At 33.8% G+C, this 22,140-nt stretch overlaps 1 protein-coding gene across 3 annotated transcripts in view; it reads right to left on the bottom strand.

Moving 5' to 3' along the window:
- Positions 1 to 22,140, bottom strand: part of SNX13 (sorting nexin 13) — a 135,073-nt gene that overhangs the window by 54,385 nt on the left and 58,548 nt on the right. For all 3 annotated transcript variants that reach the window (XM_086694900.1, XM_086694898.1, XM_086694899.1), the window contains 6 exons: positions 14,403 to 14,524; positions 14,209 to 14,310; positions 12,874 to 12,962; positions 8,119 to 8,202; positions 4,185 to 4,323; positions 3,734 to 3,822 (listed from right to left, as the gene is read on the bottom strand). In XM_086694900.1, coding sequence (XP_086551026.1) covers positions 3,734 to 3,822; positions 4,185 to 4,323; positions 8,119 to 8,202; positions 12,874 to 12,962; positions 14,209 to 14,310; positions 14,403 to 14,524 — 625 coding nt within the window. The remainder of the gene's footprint in view (positions 1 to 3,733; positions 3,823 to 4,184; positions 4,324 to 8,118; positions 8,203 to 12,873; positions 12,963 to 14,208; positions 14,311 to 14,402; positions 14,525 to 22,140) is intronic.

Raw genomic sequence — 22,140 nt, 5'->3', positions numbered from 1 at the left:
CAAGCACAGTGCTAGGTACATTATACACATTACTTTATTATCCACAACAATCCTATTGGATAAATATTGCCAATCCTACTTACTGGAGAAGAAAGCTTAAGATCAGAAAGGCTGCCTATGATCACAGAGCTGGCAAGAAAGACTGTTTTCAAAGCCTACAGCTTTTCCCATAAAATCCATGATGTTTCAGTGAAGTATCAGTTTGTCTGTATTCCTAAATCCATCCCTCATAACCATCTTTTTAAAAAAGAAAGACAGTAAGGTTTTTCTGAAAGTTAGGCTGCCTTAAGTAGGGGTGGATATTAAATTAGATATAGGTAGTACATAAAGGAGAAAGAAGATAACTTGAAAAAAGGAGGGAAAATGTCCTCTGTATTTAGTATCTCCCTTCATATAAACAAACTCAAAATGGATGAAAGACCTAAATGTAAGATAGGAAGCCATCAAAATCCTCAAGGAGAAAGCAGGCAAAAACCTCTTTGATCTTGGCCACAGCAACTTCTTAATCAACATGGCTCCAGAGGCAAGGGAAACAAAAGCAAAAATGAACTACTGGAACCTCATCAAAATAAAAAGCTTCTGCACAGCAAAAGAAACAATCAGCAACACTAAAAGGCAACCGACAGAATGGGAGAAGACATTTGCAAAAGACATATCAGATAAAAGGTTAGTATCCAAAATATATAAAGAACTTATCAAACTCAACATGCAAAAAAAAAAAAAAAAAGAATACACACACACACACACACACACACACACACACACACACACACACAATGGAGTATTACTTGGCAATCAAAAAGAATGAAATCTTGCCATCTGCAACTATGTGGATGGAACTAGAGGGTATTATCCTAAGCAAAATTAGTCAGAGAAAGACAAATATATGACTTCACTCATATGAGGAGTTTAAGGCACAGAACAGATGAACACAAGGAAGGGAAGCAAAAATAATATAAAAATAGGGAGGGGACAAAACATAAAAGACTCTTCAATATGGGGAACAAACAGAGGGTTACTGGGGGTTGTGGGAGGGGGATGGGCTAAATGGATAAGGGGCATTAAGGAATCTATTCCTGAAATAACTGTTGCACTATATGCTAACTTGGAAGTAAATTAAAAAAATAATATAAAATAAAATAATATAAAATAAAATAAAATAAAATAAAATAAAATAAAATAAAATAAAATAAAATAAAATAAATAAAATAAAATAAATAAAATAAAATAAAATACAGAAAAAAATTTAATGCAAAAAAAATTTCTTTAAATACTGTATAATAAACAGATAAGTGACTTAAAACATTTGGCATAAAGTAACACAATGCCAGCATATGATTTCTCCTATCTAAATCTTCTTTCTTCAAATTTATCCCTTTTTATCCTTCCCAGAAGCAGCTCCAGAGATAAGGGATGCAGAAGAGTATTCACTGCAACCTTATTAGTAATAAAAAAGATAAAGGGCCTTCTAAGACTTCAAGATGGGTAGTACGGTTAAAAAACTTCACCTCTGTGGGGATTCTGATTTTTCTTTCAAAGAAAAACTACTGTATGACCTGCACTACTAAAAAGGTGAAGCTTGATATTCAAAATAGAAATGACGAGCTTCAAACAAGACATCTAAATTTTAAAAGGATTTGCTATCAAAAGGTGTCCCAACAAATGGACTTTAAATAATGATGATGAAGGATCACTAACTCTAAGGTCTAGATAAGGTAAACTAACCATAAGTGAAATCATACCATTCTTCCATTCTGAATTTGCACGGGTATATAATTTTAAAATAACACTTAACTAGAACAGTCATACATACACATATACTCAGGTATACGACAAATGTGGCCTCAAGTAAGGTCAGTTATAATTAATCCAGCAAACTAAACCAAGATTTACAAAAATTAGTCTCCTGTTCCTTAATAAATTTAAATACACTGCAAAATTACAAGCCCAGAGAGTCACAATAAATTTCCAAAATAGAAAATCAGCCAAAAAAACCCTGACTACCCTAAAAACTAAAAGTAGTAAAAACTGCTTTTTTTCTGTTTTAAAGCCCCATTTCTCTGCTCCTCTGCAGGGCAAAACTCCTCCAAACAGCTGCCTATAATCACTATTTCTAATTCATCTTTTCCCATTTTCTCCTGGACTGGTTTCACTTACAGTTTCTCTCCACTACTCCAAAATGCTATGATCAGATCACCAATATTCCCCTGGTGGCAAATCTAATGGCCAATTCTGAGTCTTCATCTTACTCAACTTATTAGCAGCCTTTGAAATATGTGATCTCTCACTTCTTTAAAAACTTTCTATGCTTGGCTTCTGGAATATCACACTCCCAGGTTTTGCTTTAATTTCATCAGCGACTTAGCTGTTTCTTTAGCTAGATCTTCCACTTTGTCTTAAACTCTAGTAACTATAGTGCCACTGAACTAAGTCTTTGGTATCTTCTTACTCACCTTCACTCTTGTAAGAAACCTCATCCATCCAGTCTCAACTTTAAATAACTGTCTAATAATCCTGAGGATCCTCAAAGTTTAGGCCATCACTGACCGTTCCCTTGAACTACAAAGTTTACCAATTAGTGGGTTGACTTGACTGTTTAACAGGGATCTCAAACTAAAACATGAAAATTGAATTCTCTCTGCCAAAACTCCTCTTCCCTGTATTATCCATTTTATAAATGTAAATAGCAACATTTTTCATGCAGTTGCTCAGGCCAAAAATTCTAGGAATCCTCCTTGAGTCCTTTTTTTTCTCTCACTCCATATTTAATCTCTTAGTAAATCTGTCAGTACTATATCCAGTCTTCAATTACTTCTCACAACCTCTGTAGACATCTCTTACTTGACTAAAGCAGTAGTCTCCTAAATGATCTGTCAGTCTCCATTCTTGTCCCCCGCAACTCCACCACAATCTAATCATCACCAAGAGTCAAAGTAGTCATTTTAACTCGTAAGTCAGATCATGTCAGTCGCCAGAACAAATCTCCAATGGGTTCCCGTCATAATTAGAATTTTGAAATAATTTTGCATGGCAGATAAAACTATATATGATCTAACCCCCAAGGTTCCTCTCCAGTTTCATTCCTAATATAATCCCTTCTCATTCATTGTATACCAGCCATACTGACCTGCTCTAACTCAGCAAACACTTTCCTATCTCAGGACCTTTGTATATGCTTTTATCTTTGCCTGAAAGATCAATAAAAGACAAAAATTCTCAGGACTTTCTCATTAATCTATCAGATTTCTCTATGCTCACATGTCACCAAATCAGTCAGCATCTATCTAAAACAGTCTTATACATTCTCTATCCCGCTAGTTTGCTTTACTTGTTATTTTTCATATTGTACATTTTTTAGCATTATATATTAATTTACTTAGTGGTTTATTTTTTGATTCTGCAACTAAAATGTTAAGTTCAACGAAGAGAGAGATTTTGTCTATTACATCCATCTAAAATGGTGCCCACTGTATAAAATTATGTAAAGGTTGAATTTTGAATAGCAAATGAATAGATGAATAAATAAAAAACATTTAATTACTGTAGCATTATTCAGGAAGTTTTTAATCTCTTTAGCTTCATTTAATATAGGATAATACAGTGTATCCAAAAAGTTTTCTGCAAGGCCTTTTGTGGAGGGCTACACTGGTTAATATCCCAATTCTTGTTATTTGCTAGATATTTAAATGAATTTAAAGTACTTGTAACTAAACATTAATTAGAAAGTACTTACTTTGCCTGACTGTAACCGCTGTATTCTTGAGTCACATACTTTTTTTACAAATAATAAGCTATTTATTTGATTTTTGATAGTGTTGATATCTAAAAACAAACAAATTGATTGTGAGCTAGAAATCGGTAATATTATTTATGAAATACTTTAAACATGCACTTAACATAATAACCAATGAACAGAGCAAACAATAAGAGAAATAATCTGAAATTTTATGGTGAAATTATTTAATTAAAGTTAAACCATGCCAATTATTTTTAGAGACTTACAGTATTAATTGCCTCACATTCAGGAAATTATAATGCTTTTATTCTTAGCACATGTTAACATAATAAAGATTTAGATGCAGTTAAGGTAAAAAATAGCATAAAATGACACTTAGGCAAATTAAAGTTTTATTTAGAGATATAGTAATGATTAAAGAAGACATTTTCATACTTAAATGACTTACCATCACCAACCGTATCTAGAGATCGAAGATACTGTAATTCTTCTACTGCCTTATCTCTGACTGCTTCTAGCTCTCCAATATTGTCACTCAATTTAATAATGTTCATAAAGGCCTCATAGTTGCAATTAGAATCACGGATCTATAAAAAAAGTTCAAACAATATGTGCGAGGGGGACTTATTAAGGAAAAAAGGAATCTTCAGTGCCTACCATGTGCTAGGCAGAACCTTACAGCAAGTGTTTATTCCAGTGCGTATAAGAAAACAAAATGAAAACCTCTGTACTCATGGTCCCGGGAAGAGGCAGAGGAGTAGAAGACGAGATTAGTGGCAATGGAAGGCACATCGGGCAGCGTACAATATGTGTTGTGGCTTTTACTCTGAGCGGAATGAAAAGTTACTGGAGGGTTTTAAAGAGAAAAGTAACATTCTGTGACCTAAATTGCACAGAATCAATGTGATGACATAAATAACTCTGTCATTTTGTCTTTTTCTCTAGCCACGTGCTGTTTAAGAACAGGAATGGGGTGGACAGTAGAGCTGAATTTAACCAGAGTGTGGTTGCACCAAGCAAATAACAAAGATAGAGGGAGAAAAAGTAGTCAAGGATATTATGAAGTGACTAACCACTGTGACTGCCAATAAAATTTAAGTAAAGCAATAAGGGGATCTATGAAAAGGTAGCCGACTTGAGATATTACCCATTCTTCAAAGAGGTCAAAAAACTAGTGATTGTTTAAGTTCAGAACTAAGGAAAAACTGGCCAGTAAGTGTATGAAAAGATGCTCAAATATCATTTAGATATGCAAGTTAACCACAACAAAACGACAATGCCAAATGCTGACCAGAAAGTGGAGACACAAAAACTCTCAAATGGTACTACCAAAGTGCAAAATTAGAACACAACTTCGGAAGACCACTTGGCAATTTCTTTTACTTCATGTAAATTTTACTTGAGTGATTAAAAAAAAGGTAGGTTATTAAAGTCTTGATTTTTCTAAGAATACATTAAGAAACAAATTAACAGCTGTCCATTCATCTGCTCTAGTTAGAGATAAGAATATAAGCCAATTAAGTAATCTATTCCACAGTAAAAGATAAGACTTATCCTTAATTAGTTTGTATTAAAAAAAATACATACTCAGAGATGAATAATGCAAATTCACCCATACTATTTTTAGAAATGACTTAAAACTGTGGGGTGGGGTGCCTGGGTGGTTCAGTGGGTTAAGCTTCCAGTTAAGCTTCAGACTCTTGGTTTCTGCCCAGGTCATGATCTCAAGGTTGTAAGCTCCAGCCCTGAGTAGGGTTCTGTGCTCACAGCAGGGAGCCTGCTTAGGATTCTCACTCTCCCTCTCTGCCTCTCTCAAAATAAATTTTAAAAAACTTAAAAAAAAATACTTTTGGGCAACACTAACATTTTATACAGAGAGAAAATATGTTACTACTAAACTGCTTGCTGTTGGGGGTGCCTGGGTGGCTCACGTGGTTAGGCACTAGACTTTGGCTCAGGTCATTATCTCATGGTTTTTGAATTCGAGATCCCCCATCAGGTGAGCTTGAGCCCTGCTTCAGGTGAGCCCCACTTCTCTCCCTCTCTCTCTCTTTCTCTCTGCCTCATGGAGTTTTCTCTCTCCCTGTCTCTCTCTCTCTCTGGCCCTCACTCACTTGTGCCCTCTCTTTCAAAAATAAATAAACAAATAATAAACTGCTCTAAACTTTTCGTTTCAAATAGAAATGAACTGTACACTAAGTTGATAGAAGTGAACTGAACTAAGAACTGAGCTTATTTTAATGTCTATAATACCTATGTATACAAGGTTTTCCACACAAATAATGTCAAAAGACTGTAAACCCGACCACAAGTAGGCTAGAGATCCTTTATTGATAAACTCTTCTCTTTTAAACATATTTTCTGATATTGTGTTGCAAGTAAAATAGTGATCAATTCCTGTTCATTAAATAGCAAAAAAACACAAGCATCATACACAATAGTAGAAGCCCAAGTGTGGGAAGAACAAGTAAAAATTTGGTGTTTTGAATTCTTTTTAGACTATCTATATGTTAAATCTCTCCCCCAAAATGTTTTCACCATACAATTAATTATACAGTTAATACAAGGTCAGCAAAAGAAAAATTGAAAGCTAAAGAAAAATATAAATAGGAATAAAAATACTTCCTAATCCCATGAGTGAGAGATAACATTCTGGTGAACATGCACCCTTTTCTGTAACACAGGTAAGATTATACAGCATAAAACATCCATTTTCTGGTGTTATAATAAAATGTTTTAATACCTTTTACCCTTATTTTATTACTTAAATGTTTTTAAATTTTACCTGTATTTTCCTATTTCTTAAAACATTACTTTTTTGTTATATACCCAATATTCCATATAAAATGAAATATATAAACAAAAGAGAAAAATTAAAACTATCATAATCCTACCTTTCTATTAACATTTCAATCAGTATATACACTATCAGAATTATACAATCATTAATAAATATTTACATATTTGTTTTTAAAAAGCATTATCTACAAACACACATCACTTTTAGTTATCCTTTTCAACTTAAAAATATAAACATGTTTTCATATTCAAGATACACTACCATCATCATTCTTTTCAATGGCTGCAAAATATTCTACTGTGTCAATATGCCATAATTACACAATCCTCTATGTAGAACACTTAAAAAGCTTTCAAGTTTTCAGTATTATAAGCAACGGCCATTAATGGCCTTTGTTTCAAACTTATTACTACTTTAGAATAAATTTCAGAGTAGAATTCCTAACCAGAGGATACGTATTTGTAAAAATTTTAATTAGACAGATATACATATTTTTAAAGCTTTTGGTAGAGCCTAGTAGGATAAAGGAAAAGAAGAATCAAGTTGTGTGACCTCCATAGTTTGACAATGGCTAGTTTGATAATGGCTACTGGAAACAAAGAACAATAAATAAAGTAACTCTCTCCTACGAAAACTAGACTGCGTTACTGGAAAAATTCCAATTCAAGAAAATGAATCAAAGATCTAGAAGTATTTATCAAAGTATTCCCAGCAACACCCCATTTACAGTACTTCCTTGACCATGAATTTATTGAGGAAAGCCATATATAATCACACAAAAATAATTATAACTACTAAATTTAATCATCACTAACCCTTTGGTATGTCTGCCAGGATGAGAAAACTATGAGTTAGCTACTTATATACACACTAAGCAACTTACAGAAACAAACCTAAAACACACAGGCTCCCATTCTCAGTCCAGGTTTCCTACCCCATTTTCCTCCACTATATAGTATAAAACATAAAGTACATATATTTAAGTAGTTCAGACCACAGCCGTGTTTGAAACCAAATAGCAGCTTTTATTTTTTTTTTAAGATTTTTTTTTTTTTTTTTAATTTTTTTTTTTCAACGTTTTATTTATTTTTGGGACAGAGAGAGACAGAGCATGAACGGGGAAGGGGCAGAGAGAGAGGGAGACACAGAATCGGAAGCAGGCTCCGAGCCATCAGCCCAGAGCCTGACGCGGGGCTCGAACTCACGGACCGCGAGATCGTGACCTGGCTGAAGTCGGACGCTTAACCGACTGCGCCACCCAGGCGCCCCAAGCAGCTTTTAAAAGTACTCATAATCTATACGCTCCGTCAGGAAAACATCCTTTTTTTAAATTTAAATAAGTGGTAACAATACCAAAATTGTGAGAGGATTATCATATCAACAAACTTCTTACAATGAATTTGTCTAGCACATTCAACCTATGAGCAACCAGAAATACCAGAAACATAAAGATTATCTATAAATATATTTTTACCTAATTTATTCAATAAATTATTGCTTGATCATCCTGATCCCCCGATATTATTTCTAAATTTTAAAGAAATGCTTTAAAAACAGAGTTGTAATTTTAGAAAGTACATACCATCCATATGATATATTGATTAATATAATCAGGATCACTGAGTTGATTTATTAATGGAAGAAGAACTCCTCGTGCAAGGATTTCCTGCACCAAAAATGTAAAAAAAAGCAAATTTAACTTATACTTCTCAAATCAATAGCATAATGTAAATAACATAATGCTGTTACTTAAGAAAGATATGACACATGTAAAACTTGATAATCAACACATCTTATAAAAAGATGACCTAATACACCTCAGTTAAAATAAATGAGATAAAGCTACCTGTATCAACTTGGCTGTATCTCCACAATGACATCTAGAGTTGAGTAGAAAAAAGCAGAAGGGTATCTCTAGTATGTTAGCATTTATGTCAAGTTTTAGAAGGCAAACCATGGCACCAAGTGTCTATGAATTCCTACATCTAATTAAAAGAATAAAAATGAAGGATAATAGGAAAAGATACACACCAATTGTAAAATAGTGGTTACCTTCAAGGGAGGAAAAGAGCAACTATAGCAAAACATTAACAGTGGTTAAATTTTGGTAGTTGGTACATAAATGTCTACTGCATTATTCTCTATACTTCTGTGTTTGAAATTTTTCCTAAGAGAAAATAAAAAAATAATATGGTAATATAATTATTCATCTTTCTCTAGACTATATCTTCTCATTCTTTACAACTGTTTACTCTGCAACCTATTAAAATCCTGCCCTTGACTACAGAATGAAATCCAATCAAATTAAACCCTGATCATTCCAGCTGAACACTTTTTTACTTACATGTTTAAGATACACTCGTGCCCTGAATTTATGGCATTTATCACTTATCATTCCCCATGTAATTGTGTTATCTTCTACTTCTCTGAAACACCGCAAATATCCAGGAACCTTCTGTATATAAGTGACGTTTATTAGTTGATCTACTGATTTATTTATCTTCAAAAATATTTACTCAAGGTCATTGTCTTAAACATGGCAGGCATTTGATAAATATTAAAGGAATGGAAATAAAGCAAATTAAGAATTTAGTGCTGATCCTATTTATATCATATTTTCACCCATTATTAATCTTCATCCTTTTACGCATGTGATATCTAAATTTATAAAACACCATTTCTTAAGAATACTGGAAAGGCTAAATAAATGTCAGTTTAACAGGATGTTTGATTCTCTAATTAAAGGACCAATTTATTTATTCCTTTTACCAAGATCTCTAACTTATCTGGTTCATTTTCCAATATAATAAGTTCATAAAGGTAGCCTTCACTTTATTTTCCTTCAGTGAGTTATCTTATATACATTCTACTTCTTGTAAGCTGTGCAAGTCTCTGACAACTATTACCTAAGGATGAATTAACATTTCCAAAAGGCATCCATGAAGGTTCCAATAACTTTCTGTTTTATAATTCCTTTCTTTTCTTCACATTTTTTAAATGTAATCTCTACACCCAAAGTGGGGCTCAAACTCACAACCCTGAGATCTAGAGTGGTATAATCTACCAAGTGAGCCAGCTAGGTACATCTTTTTTTTTTTTTTTTAAAGTCATCTCTATGCCCAATGTGAGGCAGGTCCAATAACTTTTTCAAGCATCTTTTAAGACATCTTACAGTCTTAAATTAGAAGTAATTGTTCATTCTTTCAAGATTAGCTTCAGCCTCCAGATTTTAAAAATTACATTTATATAATTCATTCCTTCAAGTTATGTCTCTGGCCACATATGCTCAAATTTTAATGTTTGCTATTTTTGAGAGAGCAAGCAGGGAAGGGGCAGAGAAAGAGGGAGACACAAAATTGGAAACAGGCTCCAGGCTCTGAGCTGTCACCACAGAGCCTGACGCGGGGCTCGAACTCACACACCACGAGATCATGACCTGAGCTTGTAGTCGGCCGCCCAACCGACTGAGCCACCCAGGTGAACTCATATGCTCAAATTTTTAAATGTACTATGTAAGAAGAAAATGCATAAATAAAACCAAGTTTTTTGTAAGTTTCTTTGCAAAATAAGAAAAAAACACATGTGGGAAAGAATTTTGAATAGATCTAGTGATTCTTATTAGTCAATGCAATCTGTCAATCTGTCTTAGAAAATTATTTTGATCTTCTAATTTGCCTCATGAAAGGGTCTGGTTAGTCAAGATGTAATCCTATGACTCAACAATTCCTATACAGGTTCTAGTGAAAGCTCTCAACATTCCAAAATAGGTAGCCTTTTCCTTATAATTTCTACTTTGACAGAAGCGCCAGCTGTCCAATATGAAGGCTTAAAAGCTACAAAGTCACTGAGGCCATGAATCTTTAAATAAAACATGGTAATGGAAAGAAAGCAGACATGACTAAATAGCAATTATTGCAGTCAAGTTCTGTGATTTGTACAATCCATATAAAGGATCCCTATAAAGGAAATAAGTAACAACTCTTTAATCTGTTATTTAATCTGATCAAAAGTATCTTTGGGGAAAACCTGAATTACCAACAAAAGAAAACTGATCAACCATCAAGCTGAAAGAAAAAAAGAAAAAACTGATTTGCTGAATATAGTACCCTATAATTATTCAAACATAAAGAAATGAAATAATGGTCTAAAAGAGCAATCTATAGCAAAATATATTTGCTTTTTAAACAATCCTACTTATTTAAAATATAACCTCATGTAATAAGGCACATCTTCATTCACATCTCCTAAAAGTCAGTTTAATCTTCAAGAAGCTAAAGTAGCATGTACACCACAGCAGCAAGAAGGGCAAATAGGTTTCCTCTTACTAAAACTAATTCTCCTGACTGGGTATCTGCTATGTGCCAGGTGTGATGATAGCCATTAAGTACATAATGATGATACAGATATGTCCTCTGTCCTTATGGGGCTCACAGCACTACTGGCAGAAAGAGGCAGCAAGTAAATAAACACAACAACCCAGTTATAATATTAAATATGGCAAATGCTATGAAGGAAAGTAACTGTTTACTTACGTATGGTAATAGGGAATTATGAGGGAAGTTTAGATTGGGTGGTCAGGGGAGGCATTTCTGAGAAGGTGAGATATGAAAGATGTAGACAATTTACCCAAGAAAATAAGGGGAACCATTCTGAGAAGACAAAAAAGAGTATAAGATGGCCCTATGGTAGGGAGAAAATGGCACTTTTGGAGAAATCAGTATCACTGGAATACAGTGACTCCATGGCACAAAGGCCAGAGAGGTAAACAAGGCCACATCACGCATGGCCTTGCAAATCTCTGGAAGAACTCAAGATGTGAAAAATTTACTTGATGGTCATGGCATTGGCTAGGATGGAGAAAAGACTTAAAAGGCAAGAGAGGACATGGAAACAAGAGTAAGATATCCATTTTGGACATTTGAAGTTTAAAAGGTCAATCGAATGGTGATTTCAGTGGGCAGCAGGTCACAGTAGCCTGGGACTCATAAGTGAAGTCTGTACCAAGATATAAATTTGAAAGTCATTAGCACTTGGATGGATTTTAAAGGCATAGGAATGGGTAAGAAGAGGGCTTAGGATTAAGAACTTAAGTATTTAAAAGTTAGATATAAGAGGAGTTAAAGCATCTAAAAAGGACTAAAAAAGAGACCAAGTGAAGAGAAAAATCAAGAGAGCAATGACATGGAACCCGAGACAAGACAGAATTTCAAGAGGGAAAAGATTGTCAGCCGTAAGGAAGTAGCTGAGACACTGCCTAGCAGTGGCTGTCTAATGTACCAGGAAGACAAAGATTCTGTGAATGAATGCTATAACTGACTACCAGTATCTTCCTTCAGTGGCAGTTGTGAAATCTAGCGATTGACCTGTCAGGTATTTTACCACCCGTGATAATGACTAGCCCAAATAATTGGTCTTAACAATACATCATCTATCAGACATTTCCTATTAAAACCAATCATTTTCTACCTAATTCACAGTACCACTACCCTACTTGAGAAGGACACTGACCTCAACTTAGGTAGGTATTAAGAAATTGTGTGGTATTGCTTAAATAATAACATATAAGCATAAAAGCACACCTCAGCAATTAGTATCTATTTTGCTGGATGATAGACTAAAAAGATTCTAAGCTTTCCTTTTCATATAAATTAGAAGCTTTCATTTTATCCATTCAACCAGCATAATAGTTGTAGCTAGCTAGCATTTCTCAATCATAACCTGCAGCCAAAACCAAAATATTATTCCTTTATATCCATATTTGGAATTTTACTCCAAATGTTTACATACAGGACATAAAAATTCCAAAACTACTGTTCTCATCCCACTTAATCATTTTCTAATTATAAGAAGCAGAATCTTAACTGTCTGGTTTTTTTTTAAGTTTCTATCCAGAAGTATTATTTTAATTAGCCTCATTCCAGTAAGTTTATAGGTAAAGCTATATTAAATAAAATCTAAAACACATCCTTGTTATAACCCAAAATCCCAGTATCTGACTCTAAGGGAGTTTGTCTAAGTGTTGTCCAGAGACCTCTGAGGGATGGAGGGAGACAAACACACAGTGTTATTTTCAGAAACGAACATGATGGTGTGATGATACATCAATTAACTAATGGAATGTGTGCTTGTGCATTCTTCTGTTTCAAAATTTCTTAGTTTTAACTTATGATACAGTAAATATTGATAGATAAATCTGTAAACAAAAACCCATGTAAACAAAAACTCTTTGGGGTCCTCAATGAGTTTTAAGAGTTTCACACGGTCCTGAGACCAAATATTTTGAAAATTATTACTCTAAGTTTCTTCAGACATTTATTTAATAGGAGTTTATACTTACCCTGACAAAGTATCGCATGATCTTGTTCTGGAAATCTCCAGGAGGTAGCAATAAATATAGTAAGACCTCACACAGATCCCTTAGGAATCCTAGAAATGAAAAAGGTGGCCGTTACATTAGAAAATATAAAATCTCCACCTACTCTTGATTAAAAAAAACACAAAAAGGCAGAAATAAGCGGCTGATTATACAAGTTTATTATTTCAATAATTAATTAGTCCATGTAGTATTCATTAAAGTTTTTTCATTATTCTCCAAACAGTAACTATTCATTAATCAAACTAATATTTTTTTTATTCTCTCAGTTTTACCCTATTTTGAATCATTGAGAAACTTCAATTATAAAAGTGTTTTCCCCAAAACAGTTTTAGCTGTACCGTGTATTCTACACTTCTACTACAAATTACCTTGTATACGTAAAAGCTTCTTGCATATTTTAAAATATACCTGTATTTCTTTTTTCAAAGAAAGAACTTCCACTATTCTGTCAGATAATAACAAAAGAAAAAGTTAAGCTCTTCTACGTTACTAATTTATGAGGGCTCAATCTACGCACATCACTCTATTTCTTCCATTTGGTTATTATTTCAGGTCAGTGCTAAGGAAATGGCAATTAAAAATTGCATTGCACAATAAATATAAAAAGGAAAGAAGAAAAAAGGATACAAGAGGAAAACAAAAAGTTGAGCACATTGTAGAAGTCAAAGAAAACAGTTTGCACAACTACAATCGCTTTTCTGTAGTTGTTCATATGCTAACATTTCCTGGAAATGTAATTATACAGCCAATCCTGTTAACAACAACAAAAAATGTGTCACGTAGCAAAGACTCTTTCTGACTCTTTCTCAGTGGCTATAAAACTAAAAAAAGACATCTTCAGCTAAAACTTATCTAGTCTAACCTCTGACAAAGAAAGTACAAGTCCATTCAACTCCATAAATTTTATCTGAAATTATACTCATTCTTCTAGAAAATATTTTAGGGTAACAGTGTACTCTTGAAGTAGAAATGATAAACTAACTCAAGGAGAAGATAATCTACTACAGATCATAAAAACTGAATATACAATCATAAAATGTTTGTGCTTGCTATATTTTAAAAGAGAGGTAATCTCTAATCTAATCTTCAAATTTTAAAGATGACTTTAAAAAAAATAATCTGGAAACTACTTTTAATAGTTAAAAAAAAAAATACAATGAATAGTGACAGTGTCTACACTATGCTACCTTTCCTGTAAAAATAATTTCACCTTTTACCCTTCTATTCGTTGTTCTGCTAACTTGTCTCTAACCATTCTGCACACTGTTCTCCAAAGACTTAAATTGAAAAGAAAACCTTCTTCATCTTTGGGAGAAGTGCACACTAGATCACGGCAAACATCCTTCTCCATTTCAACTTCAACTTCAAAGAAGGTATCCACAAGATCTTCTGCTGTACCTGGACAAAGAAAAGAACAATTCAAGAAATGCAGAATAATAAAGAAAAACAGATTTTAAAGTCCTAATTTTCAAAGGCAATAAACATATTACCTTTTGCTTGATCATCTTTCTCTGTTATCTTCTGTTGAGCCTTTCTGAATACTCGTAGGTGTGTGCCAAAATCATCTACAATGCGTGTAGTAAAATAAGGTTGCCAGTCTATTTCTTTTGACCTTATAAAAAACACATTATATAAATGTTTTAATCAGAAAGTATAAATTCATTTTAATGACTAACAGACAACATGATCATCACAGAGACTGAATTTATTTATAATGAGATTTTGTTCAGTTAATTACTATTACATCTTAGTCCTCCTTTTCACAAGACCCAAGGTATATCAAATCTACTTGATTAGGTCTTTGAACAATATTATTTGAAATATTTTATCTGCCACAGCTTAAAAATACTTTCTAAGTACGTAAAATAAATAGAAAAATAGTTTTTCCAGTTATATCTGAAATGAGTCTGACAACAGGTATATCATGTAATTTCTCACCCCACATGTAAGAATAAATTAGGGATTCAGAATGTTTTTGCTTGCTTTTAAAAGAGCATTTGAGACATTTCTCAATTCCTTCTGAACCCTTACTGAATTCTCCACATTCTTCGCCTTAATCATACAGCCCAAGTTCTGAACCAAATACCGTCAGTAGGAGGCTGATTTCCATTTGCAGATACTAGCACTTAAAAACTTGATCATTTGAAATACAGTCCCACAGAAATAGTTTAAAGAATGATATAAAAAGTCACTATCCATGAAAAAGAGGAGTACTAATTTTATTAAGCTACCTAGTACTCTATTTTAACAGTAACAAACCTCAAGAAACATTGCTAATTTAGTACACCAGTGAAACAGGTAACAAAACAGATAAGACAAAAACAGTTTACACCTGTCCCTGGATTAAGTGATATTTTTAAATAGTTTTTCCAGGGCTATTTTCCTTAAATTAGCATTCAACTTAATTCACCTTTTTTTGAAACAAACCAAGTAGATAAAAGAAAGAATCTACTCATGAAGATGCTGGGTGAGAGAAGAGCAAAGAAAAAGTAAACTATAATTCATTATGTTATTTGCCCAAATATATGTAATAAAGAAGCTAATGAAGAAATTAACTTGATTATTGTTGCACTTCTGGAGAAATCTTAAAGGTGGCAATGGCATTGAGGACTGTAACAGACGCTTGTTTTCAAATAAAAACAGAAGTTATTAATACAGTATTTTTTTAAATGAACAACCATAATTCTGATACATACATGGGAAGAAAAAGTAAACTTTAAGTACATGAACACAAAAACAAATTAACATTAAAAAGGTAACCTGCACTCAGGGATGTGAGAAGGGGTTAACATTATTTAGAGTACTGTACGAGCCATAGTATATAACCATATACTACATGTAATAACAATACTCAGCCTCAATTTAAAAATAAAAATTTAAATCTAGCAGTCTCTAGAGTTTTCTTTATTCTTATTTAAAAAAGAAAAAAGGGCGCTTGGGTGGCTCAGTAGGTTAAGCATCTGACTCTTGGTTTCGGCTCAAGTCATGATCTCACGGTTCGTGAGTTTGAGCCCCGCATGGGGCTTCACACTGACAGTGAGGAGACTGCTTGGGATTCTCTCTCTCCTTCTCTTTCTGCCCCTCCCCCCTTTCAAAACAAATCAACTTTAAAAACAAACAAATAAATAAATAAATAGAAAAAGAATCACAATCTGTATAAGCATATAAATAACTCAACCTTTGCTTGAGTTATTTATAAAAAATCATCCATACCTCAAAATTTTATAATAGAAATCAGTTGGTATAGGTCATTACTCATTTAATCGATACAAGGTTCATTCTAACAAATTTAGAAGCTGAATATGTAAACTTTCATATTATATCTGTTACATTTCATGGTACAATGCAGTTGATATATTTTGCTGAATTTTGCAAACAAAATACTATTTACTAATTTAAAATTTTCTTAATATTATTTGAGAAAGAGAGAGAGCATGAGCAGAAGGGCAGAATGAGAGAAAGAGAGAATCTCAAGCAGGCTCCATGCTCAATGCAGAATCCAGCACAGGGCTCAATCTCACTACCCTGAGAACATGACCTAAGGTGAATTCGAGAGGCAGATGCTCAATCAACTGAGCCATTCAGCCATTCCAATTTACTAATTTTAGAAGGTGTTCTCAACTCATCTCAACTCATTACAGACAGCAACACTCAAAATAAGTGAAAATAAGCAATTCAAGTACATAAAATTTATTTTAAATTTAAAATAGGGATTTCTACCTTAAAAGATAAATATGTTGAGGATGAAAAAAACAGGGAACACAGTATTCTATATCTCTAAGATCACTATTTTCTCCTCGCTTAACTCACTTCCACTGAGTATGTGCAAATTTAATGTTAATCTCAACTCAAAAGAACTCTTCTAGGTTAGGAAGATAGAAGAAGAATACACTGCTTCCCTTTGTAAATTAGGAAAACATCTACTAAAAATTTCTAGTACTATTTATCTTTTAAAACTTATGGAAATATTCTGAAGATAGTGACGTACTTTCTAAAATTATGTAATAGGTAAAAATGGAACATGAATATAAAAACCAATTAAAAATCATTCAATTTCTGTGACAGCCACACTTCCTTCTATTGATCCACATATAGTTTTCTATTAGAGCTCTTAGTATCAATTATTCTTAAATTATATCTACAAGTCAAGGCTCTTTTCACTTTGTTTAAACTATTCCTCCACATGATTCTTATTCTAATAAAAACACTTGGATTATTACACAATAAAATAAAATTCATTTTATTACTATTATAAGCTTTCATTTCTTGAATTTAAATAAGGAGAGAATTATTGCCTATATTACCAAGGGTATAAGTGATATAGTCAAACCTACCCTGAGATTCTAAAATTTACAGCAGGCCGCTAAAGCCTTTCTGTCATATCTTGGCAAAATAGTTGCAAAAATTAAGAAAGTTAACTAGAAATGCAAACAAGTAATGAAGTTTTACTAAAGTATAAGAGCAAAAACCAAACCATTAAGTGTACCTCTCTGAACATATATTTGCATGTCTTTATCTCCATTCCTATGGCAGCATTCTATTCCTGGCCTTTTATTTTAAACGGTTTCCCATGTCTACCACCTTTGTATCCCCATCATTCTGGATCCATACAGCAGCCAGAGCGATCTTTTTAAAAACACAAATATGATAGTACAAGATAAGAGATTCAAAACCCCTTCGATAACTCCCCATGGATCTTAGGGCTAAGCTTGAACACTTTCTCTAAGAACGTGCATACCCAGGATGACCCTGCTTATTACTTCCTCATCACCATCTGTTCCACCCTCTTACTTCCTTTCTGTTCTGCTGACTCACGGGCTCTTTCCATTTCTCAAACTCAAATACGTCCTGTCTTATTTCAAAGCCTGTAGATACGCTGATCCCTCTGCCAAGTTTGTTCACCCCCACCCACTCTCCACACATTTCCCTTCTCTCCCTCACATTCATTTGACAATTCCCACTTACTTTAGAGTTCATCTAAAAAGTCAATTTCACTTGGCAGCCTTCCCTGACCCTCACTCTTCTCCCTTTCTGCCTTATTTCTTCAGACTAGGTATGGATCTGCAGTGATACAATGTCAAAGCACCAAATTTTCCACTTTTTATAGCACTTACAACCTACAGTGAAATAATTCAACTGCTAGAGATTAATTTAATTGCTGAGATAAAAACCTCAGGAAGCCAGAGACTTTGTCTGTTTTATTCTGTGTTCCTTTTATTCACAAGGGTATCTCCCATAGCTAAACAGTGTGTTGAACACAGGAGGCACTCGACGCATACTGATTTATGGATTCCTCTTTCAGGGTCAAAACACTGTTGACAAGTGTCCCAAGAGAGACAACATGAGGCACACATGACGGTTCCCTATTTAAGTTCTGAAATAGGACACAATGTGAGAAGTTCTTCTTGCCTTTCTAAATCCTAAAGTTACTTAATGCTAATACCAAAACAAGACAATGAATATCCCAAATATGGGGGCTGACAATGAGATTATATAAATTACATCACTGGTTCCATCTATGCTAAGCAGTGTACAGCTCATCATCAGTAATGCAAAAAAACACACCAAAATCAAGTAACTATTTCTGTAAAAGAGCACCATTACATTAGTTGTGAAATTCAGCAAGCCACATCACTTCCCAGGGTTTGTTTTCTCTAAGGACTGAAGAGTTTTAAGAGTCCATGATTATATAACCTGAATACGCATCCAAGCATGTACAACACACACACACACACACACACACACACACACAACACACACACACACAGGACATGGAAAACTGGTAACTGGTAAGAAAATGAAAATATCTGACCAAAAGGAGTCATAAATATATTTCATTTTAACGTAAATCATATAAACTTTCAACATAAAATGAAGACCCTATATTTGACCAAGGTTTTGCTAAGTGATATATCAATGTGGCTTTTGTCTTTAATAAAACGTTCCTACAATGCAACAGTTTGGTGCCCAATTCCTTTTAAAGAGTATAACTAAAGACATTTGTGAACAAATCTGGATGCAGAGTCTTTCAAGATTTTCCACCAATATTTCTGGGGCTCCTGGGAGGCTCAGTCAGATAAGCATCCGACTTCAGCTTCAGGTCATGACCTCACAGTCAGTGAGTTCAAGCCCCGCGTTGAGCTCTGTGCTGACAGCTCAGAGCCTGGAGCCTGCTTTGGATTCTGTGTCTCCCTCTCTCTCTGCCCCTCCCCCTGCTCATGCTCTGTCTCTGTCTCAAGAGTAAATAAATATTTTTTTAAAAATTAAAAAAAAAAAGATTTTCCACCAATATTTCATTACTTGTCTTGTGCACACCTGATTCAACTATAATCCATTTAACACCTAGCTTTGAGTAAAATCCAATGCAAAAGGCAGTTTTCATAGAAACTACCTTGCCATTCTCATAGTTTTTCCAACTATATAGGAGTAAATTAAATGATGATTATAATAAGCTTAACTGGGATACACACATCTGGACAAATACAACTTTCTTTTTTAACATATTTGGTTATCTTTCTCCTCTAAATCACACATGTTCAGCTCACAACACAGACCAAGTGGACCAGATATTCTGGAGGCCAAGCATACTTTTGAGAAACCTAAAACTCAAAAGATGGGAACAGGAGCGGACATAAATACCAGAAAGTGGTCTTTTCACCTAGCTTTAATGCTAAGGGCATAAATCTGTATGTCTTACAAAGGGAATAGAGAACACTGGTTAACTGAAATAAGTTAAGAGAATTGCTACCACAGCAGTACAGAAATGGAAACATACCAAAATTAGCTGAAAATTTTACTGACAATAACTACACACAAAAGTAGAGGTGAAGTGTTATGCTATAATTTAAACGGATTAAATAAAGAAGCTACATTTAAAACAAATCTTAATGAATGAGTGGTATTGAAATGGGAGAAAGACAGGATATAGGAATGTGCAAAAGGAGGGAATAAGCATGGTATATGTAAGGGTCATCATGCAGTGGATGTGCCTGACTAAAGACGGGGTGGCTGTTGGGTAGTAAAGGCAATCTTCACAGCCGTGGCAGAATACTTTCCTGGAAATGGTCTTTTATGTCAAAGGGATAAAAGTAAAAACTGATTTTCACACACACACACACACACACACACACACACACACAAAATCCTGTAATAAATGTTGTGTTCCTGATGCCACATTTTTTTTCAGAAATAACTACTAAGACCCTATTTGAATACAGTAAGAATGGCACTGAATACTGCATAGTGTGTACGTGTTTAAGTGTATATGTATATATACACACACATACATGTACATATCTGAAGGCTTTTTAAAGGTATATTAACAAAGCAATATAATAAACAATCACATAAAATTATAATAATATGTATTAATCTCCTATATCATCTCTTTTACCTTCTATTTTAAAAAAAATGGGCATTTGAAAAAAATCTTTACTATAGTAAAATTCCTACTTTTTCCTGGGTAGATTTTAAGCAAGAATCTTAGAGGAGATTTTGAAAAATGTTTTACTGCAGTAGAGGGCTTTTGATCAACTGATCCAAAGACACCTTTTAGTGGATCAACTGATCCAAAGGCCACCTTTTAGGTGGACTGTTAAAGAAGAATCCCTTCTTGAGCCACTGAATCAGGCAGTAACTTCCCCCTCGTAATTCACTATCAGAAAGGATACACACTTTAACATAAACCTTAACTTGTTTCCAGCCTTCAGGAGCCCTTGAAGGACTACTTTGTTACAGTGTCCAAAGCTTCAGCCTGGAATTGAATTTGAGCAGGTTTTTAAGGCACAGAACTGTAAACTTGCTTCTAAATCCATTAAAAGAATTACCCTTCGTGCCATCTCAACTTAGTCATAAATACATGTGACCGTAACCATCTCTCCAGAGCACCTTTGTTTCCCTTTGAAAATCTACTTTAAAAATCTAATTATAAGGATATGAATAAAATAATGAAACTTTTTTTCACATTACTGAATTTACATTAAATTTACTATTACTCTTTACTATAATCCTCAAATACATATAAAAGAACTTAATCATCAACCACACAAGGAAAAAAGTCTCACTGCTTCATCATTACAAATCTGTCTGCTCCCTTCATTGGAAGCACCTTTTCCCAGCAGGGGAAAAAAAAGAAAGTGGGAGAGCCAAATGTGCACATTCCTTTTCTAGTTCCATGTTCAGTGACTGCCTGCCAATAGCTTAAAATCAACCATGGGAGGAATATTTACACTTCACAAAACTTAGACTTCTAAAACGACAAATGTATTGTTTTCACCATTCTATAAAGAATAACAGCCATAAATAATTTGGATAATAAATTTTTTTTAATTTTCAATGATACAAGACTTAACCATCGAGAAAAGATTAGTCCACTAAATGTCTTTTATGTCTAAAGTCAAGCATTCTTCCTAACCACATACAAACATAATAAAAAGTATAAACGAACTTTATTATCATTCTACTCTAAGACCTCCTACTAGTAAAACAACAGACTAGAGGAGTGCTTTAATTCCTAAGTAAATTAAATTTCATTAGCAACATTAGACACTATAAAAAGTAACTCCCCAAATGGTATCCAAAATGTAAGGTATGACAGAGTATGTGAGTGCATGTTTTGAGGATGAGGTATGACTGGAAAAATAAAAACAAACCGACACCAGTACAACCTGACCAAGGAAGTCTTAGTATTTTAGAATTTCAAGGGATCTGAAATAATTACAAGTCCCACCATTATAGAGCCAGACTTCAATTACTTCTTCTAGATCATACAGTTAGCGAGATCAAGGCTTTAGTTTTTTTTAATTTTTTTAAAAAGTTTATTTATTTTTGAGAGTGAGAGTGAGCACAAGCAGGGAACAGCAGACAGAGAGGGAGACACAGAACCTGAACCAGGCCCCAGGCTCCACACTGTCAGCACTGAGCCCGACAGGGGGAACCCACCCACTGTATTCTCAAGAATAAATGAACATTTAAAAAAAAATTTTAAATTAAAAATAAATAAATCAGGATTCTTAATTTTCCATTCAGTGTTTTATTTACTGTGCCTTAATAACACAAAACCTCCTGACTCTTAAAAGTTATAAGAAAACTAAAAAAAATGGAAAAAAAATTTAGGCATGCAGTTTTATGTAACCATATTAAGGGAAATTATATTTAGTGAACTCTAACACCACATAAGATGTTCAATTCTACATCCTGCCCAATGCTTCAAAGAGATTAAAGATCCAG

This window comes from Puma concolor, chromosome A2, assembly GCF_028749965.1.
Source record: "Puma concolor isolate L17-30 chromosome A2, mPumCon1.1.hap2, whole genome shotgun sequence".
In the NCBI taxonomy this organism is placed as follows: domain Eukaryota; kingdom Metazoa; phylum Chordata; class Mammalia; order Carnivora; family Felidae; genus Puma; species Puma concolor.
Note: the sequence above shows the minus strand (reverse complement) of the source record. Positions and strands in the feature narration are given on the sequence as shown.